The sequence below is a fragment of the Vicugna pacos genome, chromosome 6 (assembly GCF_048564905.1).
Source record: "Vicugna pacos chromosome 6, VicPac4, whole genome shotgun sequence".
Lineage (NCBI taxonomy): Eukaryota > Metazoa > Chordata > Mammalia > Artiodactyla > Camelidae > Vicugna > Vicugna pacos.
The window spans coordinates 12,305,905-12,331,629 of NC_132992.1; the positions used below are offsets into that span (position 1 = coordinate 12,305,905).

General features: G+C 40.4%; 1 protein-coding gene and 1 non-coding gene across 7 annotated transcripts in view; one reads left to right on the forward strand and one right to left on the reverse strand.

The window, feature by feature from the left end:
* The window catches only part of RAB27A (RAB27A, member RAS oncogene family), a 63,845-nt gene that overhangs the window by 32,950 nt on the left and 5,170 nt on the right, over positions 1-25,725 (forward strand). For 4 of the 6 annotated variants that reach the window (XM_031672758.2, XM_072962364.1, XM_072962367.1 and 1 more), the window contains 4 exons: positions 12,000-12,174; positions 15,752-15,837; positions 17,562-17,665; positions 22,493-22,616. In XM_031672758.2, coding sequence (XP_031528618.1) covers positions 12,022-12,174; positions 15,752-15,837; positions 17,562-17,665; positions 22,493-22,616 — 467 coding nt within the window. In that variant the 5' untranslated portion in view covers positions 12,000-12,021. Of the gene's footprint in view, positions 1-7,750; positions 7,823-9,417; positions 9,509-11,999; positions 12,175-15,751; positions 15,838-17,561; positions 17,666-22,492; positions 22,617-25,725 lie in introns of those variants that run through there. The other 2 variants (XM_072962368.1, XM_072962366.1) reach the window with 2 other exon arrangements.
* Positions 15,492-15,551, reverse strand: LOC116278062 (U7 small nuclear RNA). The gene has a single exon (XR_004187484.1). It is a non-coding gene; the product is annotated as a U7 small nuclear RNA (small nuclear RNA).

Below are 25,725 nucleotides of genomic sequence, written 5' to 3' on the forward strand. Positions count from 1 at the left end.
TATATTTTTTCCAGTTTTTTAACATCCCTTTCTCAGAACCAAACAGGTGAAGCAGGAAAACATAAATGAGCAAAACATAAATGAAGAACATACCAGATCGAAAAACACAACTAACTAGCTTGAATGAGTACTGATGGAATTCTACGTCCAACAAACAGGGAATACAGATCCTTTTCACACACTGACGGGACTTTCATAAAACCTCACTCATCTTTAACAACCTCCCCGCCACCCCCAGTTTGATGATGGGCAGCCCACTTTTACTGACCCCAATGTAATAGCATTAGAAAACACCAACAACATCAGTGACAGTCACCAAAAAAGCCAACTGTGGTCTGACAGGCTAATGTAGAGCTAGGCTGGATGGCTGCAGACACCTTAGTATCTTTTGCATAAGTAAACCCAAGGCACACCCTATTCTTTAAACAGCTGTTGATAGAAGTGCAAACAGTCCCAGCTAAGAAGGCATACGAATAGGTGGGACAAGGAAAGACTTCTTGGGAATCAACAAGAAGTGTATCTGATTAGACTTTGGCCATTAGGTGAGTTTCTTTTCTTTCTTTTTGATTCAGGCATTAAAGAATATGATGTTTAGGGAGCAGTTAAACGTGTGTTGTAAGTATAGTAACGGAGAGGGTAGGCCTGACCAGGACCAGAAGGACCGATAGCTGGCTGTTGAGGGCTTATTGGCACCAGAGGGGCTGAGAGTCCTCCTTCTGTTGTTTAGTGCTGCTAAACGTCGGGAACTAGTTTGATTTTCTGAGGCTATTTGATTGTTTTTAAAAGAACTAAGTTGATATATGGTGGAATATTTACAGATACTAGTGTCTTAAACTCATGAGCAGCTTTTATCAGTAGGCTGCCTTTTCATCAATATATAAGGTAAAACAAAATCTGGCCCAGGTGAGAAGCACTTGGGTTTCTAAGATCGTTCCACCCCCACACTGAGCTGGGGCGAAACTCCTTTCTGTATTGGAAAAGCCCTGAAGACAGAGCAGCACATGAGCTCATGGAGGAGGGACCAATACCTTGAAATTGACATAGCAGCTCACTGTGCGTTGGAAAAGGAAAGCACGTGTTCACTGACTAGTGGTGGTAGCGTAAGGTCGGTTTTTGCACCCACAAACTGGAGTTTGGGGAGAGTTGCTGGAGATGAGGGACAAGAAAGCCAGGAAAGGAAAAAGAGAGTCGAGAGGCTGTGACTCAGGATAATGGTTAGAAGTGGGGCCGTTAGAACCCAACATGGGGGTGTTGTGGGGTGGATGTGAGACTATGGAAAAGAAAACCCGCTGTGAAGACATGGAATCCCGTGTGCTTTTGTACGCCAGCCTGTTCCTGAGGAGCGTGTTCCTGGGGGTGGAGAATGCTGTGCTCTGCTGTAGTCAGCGAAGGGGAGGCCACGGGGCAGGCAGGACGACAGAGAAGGGAAGCTGTGTCTGGTGCGTCTGAGCCTCTGTAAGGGTCCGTGTGCCAAACTGGTGCTGCTTCTTCGCCTTCCAGTGGGGCACGTGGGATGGGAGCCCTCACCATTCGTAGTTCCTGCACGTATGCAGTTACAGCAGAGCTCATCACAGAAAAGTTGAGGTACGACCTGTGCCCTTTGTTTAAGAAGTCAGGGAAATGACTTTTTTTTTCTTTTTTTACTGTACGCTGTAAAAATAACCCTTACACAACAACAGTGAAAATATTCTCCTGGTATGCAAATAGTTAGGTCTGGAAAGGTAGGGTGGTGCTCTGTTCTGGACACAATTTCTCTATGGGGTGAATAAATATAGAGCACTCATCCTAGTTTTTTTATAAAAGGCAATGATGTAGGGGGCAGGTATAGCTTAGTGGCAGAGTGTGTGCTTAGCATGCTCAAGGTCCTGGCTTCAACCCTCAGCACCTCCATTTAAAAAAAGACAGTGATAAAGGAGCCCTTCTCTTTCTTCCCCAGTAACTGCCAACACAGGGATCTTCATCGAATTGTTTTTATTATTTGGACAGTCAGTCTCAACAGGTCTTGATTCTTTTAACTCATAATTTCTTTTTCTTTCCAAATTTCTTTTAGGAAGGAAAGAAGCATCGTTCCTCCTTCACAAAGTGAAGTTGTTCTCTTCTTGATTTGGTCATTTCCCCTAAGATATTAACGTCTTTCCTGTGTTGCAGCTTATGTAATACTTTGAGGCAGGTGAGATGCAAGAGGACAGCCAGGGTGAGGTGGACAAAGGCCTTTCAACCCTTCCATGTTCTGGAAGGACTAGGCTTGCCAGAATCTGTGGCTCCACTTCTAGGTCATAAATGGAAGCTGTTCTGTGTTTTGCAACCTGGGAAATGCACTTTTCAATTTCAAATTCTTCAAGTGCTACTTGATTTTGTAATCCTTGCAGTCCTGGCTGCAGTAGCAACACTGTCCCCCCTAATATTTCCACGTTTGAGTCTTGGACACAGGAGTTTGGTGGCACTCTGACATAGCCAACAGCTCTTTATTTCCATTTTTTCAGAACTCCTTAATAGCACAATCCCCCCTATTAATTAGTGGTCTCTTTCAGGTAGCTTAAATCACTCCTCCTTTCCCATTTTTGGAAAATATTTTTACTCTGTTTGTTGAGAGCGTTATTAATTCAGTGTCCCTCTTAAAGTATAGTGGAAAAAGCATGTGCCTTAAAGCTATAAGATCTGAGTTCCAGCCTCAGTCTGTTGTAGTCATAAGAACAGCCATGACATATTGATCTCAATCATGCCTCTTTGGGGGGTAGGTAATTGGGCTTATTTAATTATTATTATTATTATTTTATTTTAACAGAGGTCCTGGGAATCGAACCCATGACCTTGTGCATGCTAAGCATGGCATTCTACCACTGAGCTATGCTCTGTCCCCTTCTGTCATGCATTTTGCTACTCACTTGACACAGGTTGATAGTAGTGTCCTGTCTGAATTTAGGAGACCCTGACTCTAACACCTGTGTTTTGCTGTCTTCTGTGTGCTCACAAAAAACAACCGCTGCATGGGAGTAAATTTTAGGGATTTTGCACTTCTGTCGACTTCTTGGAGACTTCTCTGCTTCATGGTGTCATTAAGAAGCACGTTTAGCCATGAGTTGGACGTTCCATTGCAACGCCATATGGTTGTGGCCGTTATGGAGCTACTTTCGTCTTGTTTGAGATATTACTCAGCAAACCAAACAGCCACTCCTGTTGCCACTGTATTGCCGGCGTTTTACACATGATATATTCTGTAGCATGCCTTTAATCCTATGTCTATAAAACAGGATGTACTTGTTACAAACTGTAAGTAATATAATACCCAGAGTTTACTTTCCATAAATTTATTTTTTTTTTAAATGGAGGTACTGGGAATTGAACCCAAACAAAACCTCAAGCATGCTGAGCATGTGCTCTACCACTGAGCTATACCCACCCCCCATAAATTTCTATAAACATTCATATTCTTATGCTAAAAAAGGCATGGGCAACAAATAATGTCTTTTGTGTAAATGAATCAATGATCTCTGTAACTTAAAAAAAAAAAAAAAGAGGACCAGTATCTCATTTAAGTCATTGACAGTGGTCTTCCAGAACATTTTCTACTTTCAAGAATCATTTCAGTGCCCCCTTATTTCTTAATGTGTAGTTGCGTGTGTTATTTGTTTACTGGCTTACATTAGGCACCTACTGAAATGATGGTAACATTTCAGAAATGGTAGGTCATCTCCTGGTCTTTCTCTTCAGTGCTTATAAAGAAGTGCAAATGTCTGAAGGATGCTTTTGCAAATGATATATTTGGATGTCCTGACAGCATTTGGAAATGTATATCTGGTTCAACAGTTTTTTTTTTTAGATCATTTTAGTTTTTCTCTCAGTAACTTGCTGCTAGAAGTTAGTGTTCTCACTTTGTTTCAGTGGGGAAAATGGAATATTCCTACATAACAGGCATGTTTATAAATACAAAGCCAAATGATATGTTGATTTAGGTTCTGTCAGTTTTTAACCTGGTACCTCTCTTCTCCCTATTAAGGATGGATCTATGATATTACTATGAAACACTGTATTGATAGGAACGCATTTATGAATCATAGGTTATAGGTGAATATCTAATGCAGTTAAAATCGAATATTCTGAATTTGGATAAAATCAAACTCATCTTTCACTCAGGAGACAAGGAAGAAGCAGATTCCAATTTCCTTCTATTTTTCAAAGCCATTACATTTCTACTGCTTGCTGCCTAAGATCTTTGCAGAAACAAGATAAGCTCTATATTTACAATCTCATCTATTCCACTCTCAACTTATTCAGTGGGGGGCAGAAACCTACCTACTCACACCTGGAGCAGAAATTGAGAAGAGGAAGCTCACATGCACAGAGGGCAGGGGCTGTCTCCTCTTGTGGAGATGGGGAGCCCTACTACTGGGCTGTCCACATCTTGCTTTTGCAGTGAGAGTAAATTTGTTTCACTTCAGGGTATGGCAATTGCAGTGATCTAAGACAGTGGTAGCCGGGCTCTTTTAGTAAATACAGCTTGAATCTACTGAGATCTTGGTGCATTATAAATGCTCTGATGATGAACACTAGCTCTGAAATTGCCAAAAGTCTCCCTGTTAAAGCTCACTGTTAGGCTGGGATGCCAAGGTGGCTTTTGTGATAGAGACCTCATCAGTGATTGCACCTAAGTTGAATTTCTTTCTGTAGTTTTTCCAAAGCTTCCAGTACTGGTTTCATGAGGAATAGGTTATAAAATTACATGCCTTGCCTAATAAGAACTTAATGAGGCTGTACTTCAGTAACAGTATTGCTAAAGAAAAGTTTCAGTTATTAAACTTAACACAAACCAAGCAATGTGCTAAAACATTCTGTGGATTATGCCACTTAACCCTTAAAGTAACCCAGTGAGGTTAGTAATGTCATCTCTACTTTACAGTTGAAAAAAATGGAGACTTAGTTTGAAGAACTTGGATCAGGTCACATCGAGAAGAGTCAGAATTTGAACCCAAACCTGCATGCTATCACATTAAGAAAACATCACCCTTTATATGTCTTATATAGACATTAAGTTCCCCTTAAGGATGATAAAATAAAATCATGCATGTCTATTACCATTTGTGGCACATGGTAATTGTTTGAGTATGATTGTCCCTCCCCCTATTTTTATTCTCTGTCCTAAATATGGGTGATGGAGGGAAATTTTGGCTTTCAAGAACTGACTGGCTTATCTGGAGTAGTTTTAGAATGATTCTGCTTAAGGATAGGAGAGCCTAAGGTTAGAATGTATGACTGACTTTAATAGGAAGATTTGTGGAGAATTTGGGCTGTGGGGTTTATGTGTGTGTGTGTGTGTGTGTGTGTGTGTGTGTGTGTGTTTGCATGAGAGAGAAAGGGAAAGAGATATCTTTCCCTTTTGCTCATAACTAAAACCACTTTCTTCTTTATTCCCTGGAAAACAATGAAAATATATTTTATTTTTTAAGTAGGAAAGAAGGTCATTGATTTTCTCTCACCAGGCAATTATCACCACATAGTACGTGTTGAGGAAGTGGGTGTTCCTTGTTTTCTATTGTTAACCTGATGAGAGTAAGGGTGGAGAGCACTTTGAAAAAATATTTGTGTAAGGAGGAGAGGTAGAAGTGAGCTGAATAAGACAATCTTCTGCCTGTCCCAAATTGTTGGCATTCTTGACTTTTTTGGAAAACATTTCCTTGATGGATTTAGACGCTGCTTCCTTTCAGCGTTTAAAGAAGTGAACTTAGGTTCAAGTGCTCTCCATAGACCCTTGTTTTTGAAATCTTATTTTTAGTTTAGGGATTCAGTTCTTTCTTAAAGTTCTAGGAAAGAAAGGACTGTCACCTGCACATTGACCCTTTGGAACTAGACTGCTAGATGGTGATGCTAATAGCAGCCAATACATATACAGGACTTACCATGTGCCGGACACTGCTCTAAACTTGCTCTGTATACACTGACTTAGTCCTCACAACAGCCCTCTAAGATAGGTTTGCTTTTGTGTTTCATCAATTCTAAAATATGTGGATGGTGCATTCTTGATCTTGCCAGAAGATGCTAATGAAAGGTTTTCACACAACTGTATCTTCAGAGCCACCTTTTAAAGTAACAATTGCAAGATGTCCTGGGGTTGTAAGACTATGAAGTGTAAGATGCACCCTAATTATAAAGAAGCTAAAACAAGAAAGCACATGCATGATAGTATTCATAAAATCAGATGTCATTCCCAGTGTTGTGATGGGGAACCCGAGGCAAAAGACATTAAATTTTTTAAAGTGGCATGACTAGATTCACATCCAGGTGATTTGGTTTGGTTCTAGAGTCCATGTTCTTCACCTCCACTTTTTGCTCTCCCTCAATATGTTGGAATTGAGCCCTTAACATGTGAATAGACAGCCCAAGACCCACATACTCATCCTCTCATTATGGCATCTATGAAAGAATGTCACCAAGATCCTTGCAAGCGAGGAAGTGGGTGTGATGTGTGTTACCACCTGCCTTTAGGGCTGTGACAAGGATTGTTGCACTAATGTATGTAAAGTGCTTGATGTGGGCATCTGAGCTATTTTTAGCAAGAGCAATGCAGTTGGGAAGCCTTGATGGACTGGCTTCCCATCCATCAATAGGCTAGAGTACTTGCTGGAAATTGTGTGCGCAAAATGTGATTTGGTGCCCCAGATTCTGCACTGTGTATTTTTACTGATTCCCTTCCTTCTCTAAAGTGCCAACATAAAAATAATTTGTTATTTCTGTAATTGGAGAGTGGAGTATTTTTTTTTAATCTGAAGAACAGGCCCCAGAAATACCACTCAAGACTTGAGTAACAAAAATAAGAAAGAAAAATCATTTTTAATATGAAGATGGTTCTATATGAAGACCTGCCAGCAGCTGAAACATCATTAAGTTGTCTTCACCTTGCGGTGGTCAGCAGTGGTGAGACAGCCACATATGGGACTGCAGGATGGGTTTGGGATTGCAGTTTGCTGTGGATTGGAATGATTTTCTGCTGAGAGATGGAATGATTCCGTTAACTCTAGAGGCTTTGACTTACTGACTGCAAGCTTAGATAAGGAACTGTCACCATCAGTACCCTGCCCAAACCCTGAAAAAGCTCTGTTAATGATTTGAAGACGTGCCTGCTTCCTGAATCCTTTGCTTTCCTAGCAGCTTCCTTACTCTTCAGAATTCTGGTCTCTGTTAACCCAGACCAGCCTGGTCATTGTGACCAATTTAGGGCAAACTCTACACAACCTTCTAATTTGCTAAAGGTTTCCCCCAACTGAAATCTCTATTTTATTGTTGGGTCATGGATTGCTGTTTTGCTGTGAGGTCCCCAAGGTAAGACAGGAGGTGGGTTCTCAACCAAGGAAGACTGTTTCACTCCTCATTCCTTTTCCTATTGTTTATTGTATTCTCTTTGGCCAGTATCCTTTCTCTCAGCCTGTTTATTGCACTCCAACGCGGACAAACTGCTGAAGTGCATACAGAAATGGTACTGTAATAGAGATAAAAATTTTGAGTACAGGCTGTCTACAGTTGAGATAATTGTAAGTAAAATTTTAAGTTTATTGATTTGCATAAGTTTAAGGCACCCAACCATTGCTTTTGGTGTTTCTGATGATCATTTTATATTTTTTAGTCTTCAACTGTTTGAAGATCTGATTGGTCAACTTGGACTGTTTGGAACCAGTTTTCACCTTGATCTGATCACAAGCAGTTTGATAAAATTAGAGCAAATATGACCTGGTTGGAGAAAGATTTAAGTGGTCAGCACGTGCTTGATTCAATAAAATATACCCTGAACCAATCAAACCTGGTGTGAGCCAGTCAGAACCTGCTTGTCCAGGTCAGAACTTACTTGAACTAGCTAAAATCAGTCTGAAGCAATGTGAGCTCTTAAAACCAAATGATTTTGGTTAGATACATGTGGTTTTAGCCAAAGTGGCTTTAGATCAATCAGAAATGGTTTTGTAGGTGGAACATCTTTTGACTTAACTCTTTCACTCTGAACCAGTATGAACCACTGAGATTCTTTTGAACAAGTATGAACATGTTAGAATGATTAGAGTATTTTATACAATTTAAACCTGTTCTTAAGTTGGTCGTAACTCTTTTGAAATGGATGTATCCATTTAAAATTAATTGAAAATGATTTGAATCAGCCAAAAAAAGATAAGAATTAGTTTGAAAGTGATCTTTGTTGACTCAGTAAACTACTCTGAGCCAGTAAGCAGTCTTTTGTGCCAGAAACACATGTTTTGAGCTGCCCAGAGGCCATTTCAGAAATTGTTCTAGGTCTTCAGAGCCAGTCTGATATGTCCAGAATAGGAAGAAGAGAGTGAGCTAACATTTACAGAATACTCCGTATATGCCAAGCCTTGTGCTGGGCCCTCAACAAAGAGTGTCTCATTCAATTCTTAGCACATGGTGTGAAGTTGTGTATATTATATTCTTTTTCAGTGTCTCATTCAATTCTTAGCACATGGTGTGAAGTTGTGTATATTATATTCTTTTTCATGAAAATCCAAGGCTCAAAGACATCTGAGTAGCTGCTATGAGGGTGACATGGAATTCAGTCTGACTCTGCTTGACCTCAGAGGTCATATGTTTTCTGTTAGGCTACCTTGTATGATGTCATACCTGGTCACCTTTAAGTCCAACACGCATTTGTAAAAACTTGAGTAATGGGCATGAAGCTTGGGGCAGAACAGACATTGGACTTGAAGTTAGGAGACCTATGTTCCTGACCGTGCAAATGAGTTAAACTCTGTGGGCTCTATTTCGTTCTTTAGAAAACTGAAACTAGAGATGAAAGGAGGGTCTGAGCACTTATTTTCAGATCAACAAGGCAGATAACTGTCTAAAGGTACAGTCTAAAGTGTGCAAACTATGATTAATATTGACAGTGGTATCTATAACTTCAGTTGTGGCATTTGGTTTTTTAACCAAATGTTTCCTGTATGACGGCTTGGTTTGGGAACAAACTGTTCCATATTGCTGTTACCATGAACAGAAAACAAAACCCACGAAGATCATTTGTAGATACATGTGTGATTCTTTGGGTGCAGCAGAAAAGGTTCATCTCTATTTGAATTCCATCCAAGTAAGTTTAGAGAATTCTAGAAGAGTGATGCCATTGGTGACATTTCCCCTGTGCCTGAAATGATGAAAAACTTAGCTATAGGAAGAACTGTTTTTCAAAATAAAAGAGGAAATCAGGTAGCCAACAGTGTCTTCTTGCATCATTCTCCTTGCAGAATTTGGAGTTGCTTTCTGCTTGCTCATTTATTTGGAGGGGAACCCTCTCCCCCAACACACCAGATGATGAAATGTTATCTGGATCTGCTTTTCAATTCTTAAGTATTAGCTCTTAATTATGAATAACTTGGAGCCAAGTGAAATGCTGTGATATGATATACTAGAATATTTATTTGTACCTAGGTGGTCATCCTCTGGAGAGGAATTCTGTTACATACCATTAATACTGGTAACCTACACCTGCAGATACAGAAGCTAACATAGGAAAGCCATCGTGAGTAAAGTGTTGCTCTTTATAGTGTGCAAACAGAATTCTGAATGTTTGTAGAGGCTCTGCCCTTATAGATTGACCAGCCGTATCAGAGTGTGAGGTCACAGACTTGCACTAAGGCTCTCCGAGGAAGGACACTGCGGTGGCTCTTGGGGATCAGAATTCAGGATTTTTGAGTGTAAAGTGAGTCACCACATTGAGGATGGGGTGGGGGAGGCAACCTTGAAAATCAATAAACCTTCTTGCTTGAACTTTTATTAATTTTATGGATCTATAGAAATAATCCTATGGGAAGCACTAAGAAATGTGGTAAAGTCTCTGGATAGGAGCTGGCTGGGTGAGAAGAGGACAATGAGAAGAAAATCAGCAGCATCTAGTGAGGGGGGATGTTGTGTCTGTGGATGGATGAGAATGTATGTTTGAATGGGTACATAGAGTTGGCAATGGTAATGGAATAGCTGATTATTCTTCTGATTTTGGGAGGGTTTATTGGTATTAGAAATGGGAGGATAAAAAGAAATAAGCCTTCCCTGGAGACAGACTACATTCCCAATCTGAATGATACTTTGCATAGTTTGAATCTGTTTAGAGGACAAAAAAAAAAACCATGAAAAGTGCTGATTGCCATGGATTAAAAAGTAACCATGATTAGGTCTTGTTGTAAAAAGAATATTTCTTCTGTATGGTGAACTTCTGCTTTGGTCAATATTGAAGAGCTGAATTGGTAGCATTTCCCGTGGAATACCAAGGCAAATATAGATACATGAGCCCTTCATTGTGGAACTCACTTCCCAAGTGAAAAGTGATACTCCAGAAAAATCTGATTTAACATGTAGTGTGTAGCAATAATAATATATAAGGAAGCTGAAAACCCAGTTTTACTTGTGAATTTAGCACTATCTTTGAAGGGATCATAATGACATATGAAAATGTGTGGGATAAATGAAATTGCCTAGAAGTCCAAGTTAAAAGAGGAAAGCCAAGGATGTAGAAGTAGGAGACTTTGAAAAAGAAGGGGAAAGTGGAACCACTTGCATTTTAAGAATTATTATTATTCCTGGGACTTTTCCTTCCTCTTTTCTCTCTTTTTTGTTAATTTTTAAAACTTTTTTTTTATTGAGTTATAGTCGTTTTACAATGTTGAGTCAAATTCCAGTGTAGAGCACAATTTTTCAGTTATACATGAACATACATATATTCATTGTCACTCTTTTTTTTGCTGTGAGAACCACAAGATCTTGTATATATTTCCCTGTGCTATACAGTATAATCTTGTTTATCTATTCTGCTATTAATTTTTATTCTACATGATCTGCATAGAAGAATTAGTGACCCAAAACTACAATGAGGTATCACCTCACACCAGTCAGAATGGCCATCATTCAAAAATCCATGAATGATAAATGCTGGAGAGGGTGTGGAGAAAAGGGAACCCTCCTACACTGCTGGTGGGAATGTAGTTTGGTGCAGCCACTATGGAAAACAGCATGGAGATTCCTCAAAAAACTAAAAATAGACTTACCATATAATCCAGCAATCTCACTCCTGGACACATATCCAGAGGGAACTCTAATTCAAAAAGATACATGTACCCCAATGTTCATAGCAGCACTATATATAATAGCCAAGGCATGGAAACAACCTAAATGTCCATTGACAGATGATTGGATAAAAGTTGTGGTATATTTATACAATGGAATACTACTCAGCCATAAAAATAGTAAAATAATGCCATTTGCAGCAACATGGATGGACCTAGAGATCATCATTCTAAAAGAAGTAAGCCAGAAAGAGAAAGAAAAATACCATGTGCTATCACTCACGTGGAATCTAAAAAATAAAAGAAGGGAAAAAAAGGACACTATGAACTCATCTACAAAACTGAATCAGACTCGTAGACATAGTAAACAATCTTATGGTTACCAGGAAAGGGATGGAAAGGGATAAATTTGGGAGTTTGAGATTTACAAATGCTAGCCACTATATATAAAAATAGATTTTAAAAAAGAGAAAGTTTCTTCTGCATAGCACAGGGTATTATGTTCAATATCTTATACTAATAGCCTATAATGAAAAAGAATATGAAAAAATATATATGTATATATATGTGCATGATTGGGACATTGTGCTGTACACCAGAAATTGACACATTGTAACTGACTGTACTTTAATTAAAAAAAAAGAATTAGTGACCATTCATCTTGATTTTCATTCTCACTTGGAATTTATGTCTTCACAATACTATAATGTACACGTTAAATTTAAACTAAACTGTTAGTTATTTACCATTTCAGTAGCATCTGATCTAGCAAATGATTAAGTCCTTGGGGCAGTGAATGACGTCTAATCCTGTCTTCACAGAACCCTTAGGCATGTAGGTGTTATGCAGAAGTACTTGTTGAACTGGATATTAAAGGAGGTCACTTTATTCATGGAGGATTCTAATATTTTCTAATGGGTTATTGGTAAATTTGCATTTGTTCATATTTTTCAGGTGAACCACTGAGCTCTTCATTATGTCTGATGGAGACTATGATTACCTCATCAAGTTTTTAGCTTTGGGAGACTCTGGAGTAGGGAAGACCAGTGTACTTTACCAGTACACAGATGGTAAATTTAACTCCAAATTTATCACGACAGTCGGCATTGACTTCAGGGAAAAGAGAGTGGTAAGTTCTGTATCCTTCTACATAAAAGTGTAATCTCTGAGTCAACTGCTGCCTGTCTGCTTTGTTTGCTTTGTAGGAATTAGGAGGACAAAGGTTGGAATCAAAAATTAAAGGGCCCGTATGAAAGTGTATTATGTTCAGTCTGGGTGGTGTGATTAGAGGCTATGCGGAAGGACATTTCATAGAAAACCCAGCAGATAAAAGAAAAGTTAAGGTTCTTTTAAAATTTAAAATACCCTTTTGGTTTGTGTCTTCCTGCTGGATTCCTCAGAGTTATTTGTCTGCCTTTGTTATGAAGCTTATAGTCCACCCTGCCTTTCACATCCCAGTTTTGTGGGCTGTTTTTTTCCATCTTCGGTATCATTTTTAATGGCTTTTCTCATGATGAAGGCCTCGGCACTCCCACATGGAATGGTAAGTGGCAGAACTCATGGCTGCCGCCCGCCCGGAGTGTGAGGCTGGAGTAGGAGTGGGGGTGCCTGAGTGCATGTTGATCTGGGAGGTAGCCAAGGGAACAGGGAACAGGAAGGTTCTGCGGAATCAGGGAGGAGCCTCTTTTCAGAGCACTGCAAGGTAAGTTATTCTGGTGGTAGAGGGGAAGGCAGGAGGTCACAGTGTCCGGGAACTACCTTTCTTGCTGAAAGATCAACTGTTACCATGAAGCAAGCTGACAAGGAGTCAGGAAATTAATGACAGAGACCCTTTGGTGGAGCATATTCTACCTGGGAAAGATACCGGGTCCCTGGGACAGAAGAATTGATTCCGTCTGATCCACCCTAGGCCTCTTCTTCCACTACCAGAGCGTCTTTTTTTTTTTTCTTTTTCACTTTTATTTTTACTAGTTTTTAATGAGGTATAGTTGATGTACAATACTATGTAAGTTTCAGGTGTACAATATAGTGATTCACAATTTTTAAAGGTTATATTCCATTTATAGTTATTATAAAATATGGGCTTTATCTCTGTGTTTCATTTGAAGTCTTTAATCCATTTACAGTCAATATAATTACTAATAAAGTAGGATTTATATATGTCATTTGGCTCCTTGTTTTCTGTGTGACTTACCTCTTTTTTGTTCCTCTCTTTGTGGCTGCATTATTTTGTGTTATATAGGTATTTTTAGTATACCATTTAAATCCCTCTGTCATTCTTTACTATATATTTTTGAGTTATTTTCTTAATTGTTCCCCTGGGGATTACAATTGTCATCTTAATTTTTAACACTCTAGTTTGTTAAAAATTAAGAAATTTGTTTAATTATAACCAACTAAATTTCAATGCTCTGCTCCACTCTTACGTGGCTTCATTTCGTACCCCCTCCTTTGCACTGTTATTGTCATACAAATTGCATCTTTATATGCTGTGTGCCCATCAACACAGGTGTATAATAATTACTTTATGCAATTGTATTTTAATCAGATTGAATAAAAGAGTTACAAAAACCCATTTATATTGTATTTTATATTGACCCATGTAGTTACTTTCACTGGTGCTCTTTATTTTTTTGTGTGGATTTGAATTACTGCCTAGTGTCCTTTCGTCTCAGCCTGAAGCACTGTCTTTATTGTAGGGCAGTTTTGCTAACAATAAATTTTCTGTTTACATTTATCTGAGGATGTCTTAACTTATCTTTTAATTTTAAAGGATAGCTTTGCTAAATGTAAGATTCTTCGTTGGTAGTCTTTTTTCTTTCAGCACTCTGATTTTGTCATCCTGCTGCCTTTGACCTCCATTTTTTTGTTGAGAAACCAGCTCTTAGTCTTGTTGTGATCCCTTCTATGTGATGAATCACTTTTCGCTTTCTGCTTTTAAGATTATCTTTCTGTCTTTTGATTTTGACAATTTGATGGTGCTATGTCTACTCAATATTATAACAGGCAGAAAAATATTTTTTCATTCTTTTTTTTTTTATGCCTTAAGGCTAGATGATCTCAATTGACCTAGCTTCAAATTCAGTGATTATTTATTCTGCCAGTTCAATTCTGCTCTTTAGTCCCTCTAGTGAATTACACTTCAGTTATTGTAATTTTCAACTCCAGAACTTCCATTTGCTACTTTTTATAATATCTGTCTCTTTATTGACATTCTGTATTCAGTGAGGCATTATTCTCATACTTTCCATTAGTTCTTTGATGTGATCTCCTTTAGTTCTTTAAACATGTTTATAACAACCAATTTAAAGTCTTTGCCTAGTAAGTTCAACATCTGGGCTTCCTTAGGAATAATTTCTTTTGGTTGCTTTTTTCTTCCCATGTGTATGGGCCATAGTTTCCTGTTTCTTTGTGTGCTTTATAAATTTTGTTGAAGATTGGACATTTAAAATTATATAAGGTGATAACTCTGGAAATCAGGTTTCTCCCCTCTCCCAACGGTTTCTTGTTTTTGCTGTTTATCTTTGTTGTTGCTGTTTATTTGTTTAGTGACACTCTTGGGCTAACTCTGTAAAGTCTTTCCGGTACAGCCCTGCACTTGAACCTGACCTAGTAGATTCCAAGGAATATTTTGAAACTTTTCAAATCTCCCTGTGGACATCTCATTTCCTATTTTTTCTTTTTAAAGTTTTTTTTTTGATTAAACTTTCATCAGTTTTAACTGATATTGCTGCTTTTAGTAGCTGTGATGTTAAATAATTGCCACTGATGGTTTTCAATGAATGGCCAAAGAACAGGGTTATTCTCATAGAGCAACCTCAGAGTCAGATCAGATAAAGACAAGATTTGGGAATGGTGCAGGCAGATTTCAGACAGATCAGATCTCTGGGGATGAGATGTTTGGAGAGCTCCGAACCTCTTCTACCTCTACTGCCTACAGTGGTTGCTACACTAATGGTTTTCACTGCTACCATAGTTGTGCCTCTGTTGGTTTTCAAGGCTTCTGTGGAGCTGGAGGTGGAGGGGATGGGAACAGGACAAGTTAAAACGGCACAAAGCTTACTCTTTTTACTGATAGCTGTTTTTCTTGAATGCTCCTTGGAATGTTACAGCCTTCGTTAATTTTAAGAGTTTGGAAAAAGTTGATTTTGACAATTTTTGCCAGTGTTTTTATTGCTTTGTTGGAAGGAGAGACTTTCAGAGGTCCTTCCTGTAAAACTGTTTTAGGAGTACTTTTTAAAGATGGGATGGAGAGAAGTCATAGAAAGGTAGCATTTCCTGAAGCTAGTGACCTGAGGGAACTTTGAGGAAAGGTGAGTTAATTATTTTTTAATACAAATCAAATATATCAATGTATTTAATACAAATTTTAATATTGTAATATATTTATAATTATTGTATATATTTATAAAATATATATAATGTGCATATATCTTTTTTTTTCTGTAGGGCTTTCTGGTGCAGATCAGAAAACCTGCTAGACAAATCCTAACAGAGCTTTTTTTTGTTGTTGTGCATACATCTTTTAATGAAATTATCATGTTACCCAAAGACAATTATTTGAAATAAAATACAGACAAGGTCGTATTCCAGTTGGGATTTTCTTCAGAAGTTTAGGTGCTTAGTGGAGCTGTACTGAACAGGAAAGTGAGACGAGCTCACTGGTCTCACATGTTCTCTTTCTCTCTTTCATTTTGCCATTTTAGGTGTACAGAGCCAATGGGCCAGATGGAGCCGTGGGCCGAGGCCAGAGAATCCACCTGCAGCTGTGGGACACAGCAGGGCAGGAGAGGTATGAGATCTTCCATCTGTGCTCGTTGCTGGAGGAAAGGGGAAAAACAGCCAAGCTCTTCACACAGTGATCTGAGCAGGAAAAGGCCAGCTGATGAGTTGACTTGCACCTTAATAAGACATCCTGCCAAATTAGCAGGAAGTTTATCAGTCTGAGACGACAACGGTTTCTTTCTTTCATACAAGGTCAAAGGGAAAATGAATCCTTTTCAAAATGGACCCTTTCACCTATGGACTTTTTTCCTTTTCTTCCTTTTTCTTTTCCAGACCTGTATATTTTTTTCCATTTACTTTTGCTGTTAGCTAGAGAGAAAGCCGTAGAGTTGCATGTGTTATTTTTACCTAATGTTTGAAACATAGTAGAAAATCTGGTTGGAATTTATATGGTCAGAGGTTGCTTGATAAAAGTGTCATATTATACCCCCCCCCAAAATGTCACATGGAATCTTCATCTAAAGTTACCTTTAGTTTAGCTACAGCATTGTTATCTTTGTTTCCTTGAAGGATTTGATTTGTTTTTTTTCAACTTTCTATTATGGAAAACTCCAAGATAGACGGAAGTAGAGAGGACTGTACAGAGAACTCATGTCCCCATTTCCCAGTGTCAGCAGTCACCTCACCTCTTCTCACAATCCCCCTGGCTCCCACCCCCCAATTATTTTGAAGCAAATTCCAAATATCAGATTATTTCACTCATAACTATTTTGGTATGTATCTCTGAAAGATAAGTACTCTTTTTGTAAAAACACAGATTAGAAATATTTGAGAAAACTTACAATAGCAGGTTAGATGACAAATTCTTACCAGTATTTTCTTCCTTGGAGCCTATGCCTGTCAGTTGCAGACTTCGCATAAAGGCGAAAGAAGAGAAAAGCGACTCCTAGAAGGAGAGAGGGGAGACAGCAGGGTAAAACCTTGGTAGAGAGAGAGTCCCAAGAAAGGGTAGAGACTGAGTCAAGACACCCCCCACCTTAAAGCCAAAGCAGTGGTTATCAGAGAGGAGAAGTCATAAATCATAGGTAAATGATAGAGACTGAAATTAAAAGGTCACGGAACACATAGTGATGTCACGTCGAGCCAAGCTTTCACAGGACAAGGAACACACACACAGCAAGCACCACCACTTTTGGTCTAAATAACTCTGAATTGTACAATAAACTCTTGCCTGAGGTAAAGGGGTCATAAGCTAGTTCTTGTCATCCCTGGCAGGCTAAGTTTTCAAATCACGTGGTCTATTAACACATAAACTTATGTAAGTGATAAATAACTGTCTTTTACACATTTGGAATATTATCATGTAATTTGTTAGAAATTTTTAAAAAAAATTCCGCAGATCATTTTTATCTTAAAAGAATGATTTCAAAGCATATCTTTTGATGGTTGTTGGCATTTTATGACGTCTAGATGTGTTTTCAAATATTCTTTCTTGCTCTAGATGCCTATTTACTATATTTGGTAAGAGGTCCAATATAATTGATTATGTACATAATTTTACACTATTGAAAGCATCTATTGATATAACATTGTGATTCAGTAAATGGGGTGTAACTGAATTACACCTGCATAACGTGCTATAATGTGACTTTACGACAAACAGTGGCATGTTGTTAAACATCTGGTTTGTTACTAATGAACTATTTTAAGAGGCTGAGGGCACTGCTGGCAGCTTTATATTTCAAGAGTGGGGCCGTGGTTCAGGTGACCAATCTGTTCTCATGTTCCTAGGTTTCGTAGCTTGACAACTGCATTCTTCAGAGATGCTATGGGGTTTCTTCTGCTTTTTGACCTGACAAATGAGCAAAGTTTCCTCAACGTCAGAAACTGGATAAGTAAGTTTTATTTTTCCCTGCTTCTTCCACTCCCGGCAATAAACTCCCTCTGATATTCTATTTCTGCTGTAAGCTGTTTTGGAGGGCTTCCTAATACTGTTTGAAAGGAACAAGGCCTTTGGTTTTGGAGCAAAGATAACTGAAATACTCTACTTTCCCCAGTAATGCTAACTTTCATTTTTGTACATCATGCACTCGAGATGCAAGGAGTGCTTCCTGTGTAATCTCTTAATCAGTCTTTTCCACAGATGGGCCTCTTGTCCCCATTTTATAGATGGGGAAATAGAAGCCTGGACAAATGCTAGCAAGTCCTGTACCATCCCAGGGTTTAAAGCAGATATTACATTGATCCTTTTGAAAGCTTAATGGATCTTACCCTTGGCTCCATGTCTCTTCTGTGTTTTGAGGCCCACTATCTATTTTTAGGGCCAGAGCATTTGCCTGGAGGATCTTGTCACAGAAACCCCTAGAACTGCATTGCCCAAAGTGGCCCCAGCATGTTATATATGAACCTCCATTTTGGCTCTTTGGAGACATCCTGATCTCTAAATGATTGGTTAGGAGCCATTTAAAATCCTGCTTCTTGACCAAACGAAACATTTCCCTCTCTCGGTTGTATTAGTGTAACCTTGGAGAATCTACTGGGGAGGGCTGTGATGTTCAGTTCTTAACATCCAAATCTTTAAAATGAAAACACTATTTCAAAACACCTACTACTTAAAAATATCTCGGCGTTTGGTATTATGAAAGGGTAATGAGCTGTGTGTTTGAAAGTAGAAAACCTTATTTTTAAAAAGGTGAGCTTTTTAGTAATTTATGTAGTGCATTGTGGTTTCCAAGGCATTTTCACATACTTGGTGTCTGATCCCCACGACCGCCCGGTGAGGAGATGCAGGTGGGTGATGTGCCCTTATTTTAGGAGGAAGACGCCGGCCCTTATAGAGTAATAGACTTGTCCAAGGACATGGAGATTTTGGCTCTCAGTTCACTGGCCCTTTATGCTCTTTCTCAGCTAAGTGGATCACTCAGAGTTGATGAGCTATTTAGTACTTTCAATATAGGTTCCCCGATTTAGTTAACGCTTACTGGGCTTCGCTTTAAGTGCCTGGCTGAGTCGCACCCCTCACTCTTTCCCTCACAGTGGCTATTTCTAGTCTCTTCTTCTCCTTCCTTGCTTATCATCCTTTCCTTTGTATCATCGGAACAAATTCTGGGGCTTTGTTAAGTCCAGCACTTCATAGAGATTGTTGCTGGAGATGTGCTCATAGAATAGTAGCATTGAAAGATCATCAACCCGCCTATTTTTCAGTGGCAGGAACCGAAACTCTGAGTCATTAGATAAATCTTGTCCATCAGGGCTTTAGAGTTAGTTAGCTGAAGAACAAAATCATGTGAAATTATATGTATGTATGTATTTTATTGTGTTTTCCTTATATTGTGAAAGAATCCTTATTGTCCAGTTAGGTAAAGAAAACTTAAACATATGGAATATTTCATGTCTTCAGTGAAAAGTATTCTCCTCCCCCCAACACTGTTTTGTTTTGTCTTGTTTTTTGAAAGGTATGATGTTCAGGGGAGGGTATAGCTCAGTGGTAGAGCGTGTGCTTAGCATGCATGAGGTCCTGGGTTCAATCCCCAATATCTTCATTAAATAGATAAATAAACAAACAAACCTAAAAAACAGGTGTGATGTTCAATGTCAGAGGTGGTAATATCAAATCTTAATTAGGACTAAAAATTTGTTAATTATCTATACACTTTATTTTTCCTCTGCCTGTTAGTGTTTTGAGTATTACAGGGATCATTCTTTTCGTCTGTTTTTGGGTCAAATAATGTACATCCCAGTGGCACATAGCAGAACAGAGGCAGTGTTGCATTAAGCAGGTAGCTGACTCCTGGGCGCTGAAGGTCTGGGAGCGGAGAGCAGGTCTGCACCCTCTCTGTGCTACTCAAGAGCTGCATCATAGTCCTTTCTGCCTTGACTCCAGATCTCTCCATCCCTTCTTGGGAAGGGGTTCAGAGTCCAAAGGTGATCCCTGCTTAATTTAGGAGACTGAACAGAGAGCTGTGTCCTCTGGGCCTAAATATGAAACCTGAAAGGAAGCAAGTGGTGTCGTATCACTCACCTGTCTTCCTGGAACTTGATAAGCAAGTCACACCTGCGGTCCTTCCTCAGTGGCTGCACATTTTGTATGGAAACTCTAAAGGAGCCTGAATTTCCAAACTTTCCTTCTGTAGCCTCACATACATGTAGATGAGCCCAGCAGCTATCTTTTTACATATTTTTGCCCTTCTATTTTTATTCCTATCTTATTCCCTCTGTCTAAAAAGCCCTCCCCACACCCACTCCCATTTTCTTAAAAAATTAGAGTTCTGCTTCCTCTTTAATATCTAGCAAAACATGACCCCCATGGAATTTTCTGTGATCTTTGTTGGATTAAATTTTTTTCATCCTCTTAACTCCTATCACATTTTGTGCTATTTCTCAGGTCCTTATCACATAACCATCTCGAGTTGTAGTTATTTATGTATGTGCTTTTTTCCTTAGATTTTGAAACGAATTTATTAATTTACTTCTTATATAAGTAATTCACAGTCTTTATAGAAAAATTAGGAAAAAGTGGAAAAATCAATTATCGTACTTCTCAGACGACTCAAAATAAGCACTATTAAATATTATTACTGGTTATAATAAGTGATATTACCAGTGCTTTACAAAGCACTTCTAAATGCTTTGTTACATTAACTTAATGGTTCTCAAGTGTGAGCATGCATCTCGATCACCCGGGGGCTTGTTAAAATACAGATTCCGGGCCCCAAACCCAGCATTCCTGATTCAGTAGATCTGGGGTGGTACCTGAGAACCTGCATTTCTAACAAGTTCCCAGGTGTTGATTAGGAGGCTGGCCCATGGATCTGATCTGAAGAATCAGTGAATTAACTCATGTAATTCTGACCTCATCTCTGGGAAGTACCACGATTATCAACATTTACAGATGCGGAAACTGAGGCACAGAGTGGCCAAGTAACTTCCTCAAGGCCACACAGGTAGTAAGTGGCAAAGCCCGGATTCAGTCTTAGACATGCTGGGTCCTGAGCTGGTGCTCATAACCATGACACTGGACATACATAATGTTGACAGAGCACAGAGCCTCTCTGGAGACCAGAAAGGTTTCACAGTAGAGGTAACTGAGAGGGAGGTCTTAAAGGAAGCTTGGGGAGTCCCTGAGGAAGGTTGTGTTTGGGTTTTGAGGGGTGCGGGGGCAGCTTGTGCAGCAGCCTGGAGGAAAGAAAGGATGTGGCTGTTGTTGGAAATGATAGGTAGTTTGGTCTTCTCTATATAGGCCTCCCCACCCCCACTCCCTGACTGTTCTCTTGAGGGCAAAGGTCAGTGCCCTGAAATTCTACAGCAAGTTTTCAGGCCTATGTTATTGCTCAGTGAATGCTTGCCGACTTGACTTGCTCGTGATAAGATGACTTTGTAATGAGGGACTAAAATGTCAACACTTTTCTAGTTAACCATGATAAATAAATTGGGTGGGGTATACCTCAGGGGCAGAGTGCATGCTTAGCATGCTCAAGGTCCTGGGCTCAATCTCCGGCACCTCCATTAGACAGACAGACAAACAAACAAACAAATAAACTTAATTACATTCCCCTCCCCCAACAAACAAACAAAAATGAGGCCATAAATTTTGGATTGTGTCTTATTGTGAAAGTTTGGGTTGCTTTACTTTCATTCTGGGGAGTGATGAGTAAGAAATAAGACTTTATTTTCCTTCTTTGGGAGATGAAACTCTTTAGCTTCACTGAAGTTCTTTTGATTTAATTATTTTTTTAAAAATTGTGCCTATTTACAGGTTTTCAGATGAAAAAACAAAGCTATGGAGTAAGCATGGTAGTCTCCTGCTTCTTGGTTTTGGTGACAGAATTATTGATTGTTTATTCTGGGTTTTCTCTCTTCATTTAATCCTATACTTTGCTTGTGTTAGGTATGTTGATTCTGCCTTAGGGTGATAGGAAAATGTCAAAAACATCTCAGGTAGAAATAGGCTAGTTTACAGAAAGAAAAAGAAAAATACCATAAGATGTCGCTTATATGTGAAATCTAAAAAAAAGAACACAAATGAACTTACTACAAAACAGAAACAGACTGACGGATGTAGAGAAGATACTTATGGTTACCAGGGGGTAAAAGGGGTGGGAAGGGACAAACTGGGAATTCGGAATTCGCACCTTTGGGGAGTGATGGAAATGTTAGCTGTCTTGATTGTGGAGATGGTTTACATCTATCAGAATTCGTCAGAGTGTACACCTGAAATATTGTGTAGTTTGCTGTACAGGAATCATACCACAATAAAGGTGTTTTACCAAAAAAAGAAAGAAAAAAGAAATAGGCTAGTTTATAGAAAGACAATTTGTTTAAAAATGTCATTGTAGTAGAGAGCAACTATATGAAAAACAGAGCTGTAAGATTAGCTGTAAGCTCTAGGAAATCCTCCAAGTGTTTTTTTCAAATGGCCTTCATAAAGAAGACAGCTTCATGGTGGGTGTGTGTATGCACTTTTGGAGGGATAGCGAATTCTCCCATTCCCCTCGGATACAAATAAGCTGGGATATGTGTGTAAGGACAAGAGTAGTGTTACATCTCTGCCCCATCCATTTAGTTTTATAGATTAGGTTATTGGTGCTTTGAAAGTATTATATCAGTTCCTTTATCTGTATGTCCATTTACAGTTTCAGTGCACTTTTGCGTGTATTGTCCACTGATCATACAGATCTAATTACTTACCTATAATACATTTTCTTATCTTCTGACATTAATAGGCCAGCTGCAAATGCATGCGTATTGTGAAAACCCAGATATAGTGCTATGTGGAAATAAGAATGATCTGGAAGACCAGAGAGCGGTCAAAGAGGAAGAAGCCAGAGCACTTGCAGAGAAATACGGGTGAGCATTTTTGAGGCGGGTCTGCAGAACATGTTTCCAGTACAAACACCAGCACATGAATAGGTAACAAAAAAGGTGAAATTGAAAAATTAAAACACTCAGCTGCAGGCCTTGGCAGGTGTCACGTACCTACTTTGTGTATTAATATTAGATGATATGGGAACGATAGAGAAAGCATTGGGTGAGGGCCTTCACTCAGTGCTTCAGTGCCGTTTTCTCAGTCTCTTGGTGTTTGAAGAAAGACAGCTTTGAAGGCAAATTCCCAAGATGCAAGTAGGAGATGCCCAGGATAAGGAAATCCTCTAGATTCAGTGAGGAAACTCCAGAGCCGGGTCAGGCATCCAAGGTCTTATTGACTCTGAAATATCTATGCTGGGAGCGGAGTGTGAAGATCCCCTTTGGTTCAAGCTGTGTTTTTGTGGTTGAGAAGCAGCTGAATACTTTTCGTCCTTGAGCTCTGGGGATAGGATCGCAGCAGCAGCGTTAACTGGACAGGAAAGAAGGGCTCAGCCGCCACTAAAGTGTCAAAGGCACCTCTGCAAAGCAACTTGTGCTTTGCTTTCTTTCCACCTCTAATATAGTGAGAACGCAAATGTATGTGAATCGATTACCCCTACTGTAACTGGGAGGCAGCTAGTAGGGTGGAAGGAAGGGGAGCTAGAGGTGCTGTGGTGAGCTGGCTATCGGGGATGCTACGGGCTGGTGCCCTTCGTTGTTAGCAGATCCAGGGAGGTTGGAAGAGACCCTTTCCCTTATCATTACGTGACCACCGCTTTGTTCTTCCTTGGGCTGATGGAGGGCAGGCGGCACTCGAGGATAGCGTTCACACTGGGGAGGGAGTGGAAGGGTAGGCTGGCCAGGTGGGAAGGAGCCAGGGTCTGGGAGCTTTAAATACCAGGTCAGAGTAGACCTGACCTCCTGGGGACAGGAAGTGGCAGGAAGCCTTGGAACGCGGAGGAATGTTAAGAACATTTTCCCAGGTCAGTCTGGCTGCGGTAGGTGGGGTGAAATGGAGAGAGGAAAGCCTGGAGACAGGGAGGTTGCTGTGATCCGTCAGGTGGGGAGGGGCTGTCATTGTGGGAGGGAAGAAAAGGAGTAAATCAGAGAAAATATGTAGGGTGGGGCAGAACAGGATTTTAAATCTTTCTCAATTCCAGCTGGTGGGTGGGGCAGGAGGAAGGGGAAAGGTATGCACTCCTTCAGCTACCCTGGCTTAATGCTGGCACAGATCTGCAGTAGGATGTGGAGGGTTTCATTCTGGGGCAGGTGGAGTTTAACCCTGTTAGAAGCAGGGGAGCTTTGACAAATACTCCCATCTGGGCCTCCCCTGTGAGCCTCTGACGTCACTGATCTGGAGCGGTTTAACAGGCAAGATCGTTGAAGAAACATACCCACATATCGTTGCTGGTGACCAGGTTCTCGTCTTATCACAGAAGAATTCAGAGATGAGACTTGGAGGTTAAGAGAGCAAAGTGAGGATTTATTAAGGGATGAGACAGTGCACTCAGGGGTGAGCGGGCAGGCTCAGGTGAGCAGCTGCCTTGAGTTTCTTTGGCAAGTTGGTTACACAGAGTGTAGAAGAGAATGGGCAGAGTATTCACTGGGGAGGGAAGGGTTTGGGGTCATAGTCCCTCATTTTTATCCCATCTCCACCTTTCTGAGGGGAGGAGGAATTTTTGTCCTTATTTAGTCTGGATCTGAAGTATCATGGTGTTGGTGCATGATGGGTCCTTCTAATCTGCAAGGCTAATTTTATTGTAATGAGGGCATAATGAGCAAAAGGTTATATTCAGACACTGGAGGTTCCTGCCTTTCCCCACCTTTCTTTGTCAGCCTGTAGGCCACTTGTCACTCCAAAATGTGGGAACACTTATCAGCGCAGAGGTTCCTGCTTTTGTCTGCTGAGGGGCCCCCGTTGTTTACATGATGTAGGGTTTCCTGCGTTTGGCCCCATGCCCCTCTCCTTTTTTGCCCAATTCCTGCCTTTTGGCCTGTGTCCCCGTTTCTCTGCCCATATCTAGCTGTCTGCCTGCTCTAACAGTATAACTGGATTTGTTACAGAGATTTGATTGTATGCATTTCTGGGAGCTCATTAGGCAGTCTCTGTAAAGTGTTGTTTTGTGTCTGATGCTGAAGCTTGAAGTCCACAGGGCAGGCAGTCAGAGGGGAAGATGGATTTAAAGTGGAGGAGAGCAAGAACCAGCTGGGACCCATAATGATGGACTGATGGTGTCAGTTCTTCTGGCTTCTGACCTGGGTGGTGTGGGTGTCCATCCCCCAGGAGCCAGGGCCCTTTGTCACAGGGCTAAACGCACACACCTGGCCCAGGAGTTAGGGAGGCTGCCGGAGGATCTGGGGGAAGGTGGGAAGACAGCAGGTCTGGTTGCTGGTTTGTGTCAATGAGATGAGCCAGCAGATACGCAGCTGCTGCTTCACTTCCGCCCTCCACATCTCCCCTGCATCTCTCTGTGGTCCACCCTAGCTGGAACGGGAATTCTGGGAAATGCTGTTCAATCTTGCGGACTGACAGATGACACAGCCACCACCGGTGGGGGCTGGGCACTGGTGTCTTTTAAAAGCTCTCCATGTGATTCTTGTGAGCAGGGACTGAGAACCTCTGAGGAAGGTGACTCTGAAGTGGAGGTGATTCTGGTCATCCTGATAAGCCCTGCTTCTCCCTTGAGAGGCACTTGTGTGGCAGGTGGAAGGAGGGAGGGAGGGAGGCAGGGAGCAAATACCAGGGAGGTTTCTGAAGGGTTGAAACTGGGGCTGGCTGTGTTGCAAGGGGGTGAGGAGGAAGTGAGTGATGGAGCAATGGAGGCTGTGGACCCACACCATGCTTTTGGGAAGTGTGTTAGTAACATCAAACAAGTCTACTCTGCAGCATAATATTGCGGGGCAGTCTGGACTGAATTCCTCCCCCTCTGGGCTTCACCAGCCCTTGGCTTGTGTCCTCTGTGCTGGTTCTCAGGATTCCACATCCTCCCTGGTATCAAAGAGCCGACCCTGCCTTCTGTCTGCACGGGGAGTCTGGGAATAACAGGGATTGTCTTTCCTCTGTGCCCAGCTCGTACGATCGGGGGAGTATTTCATAAGAAGGGCTCAGTGT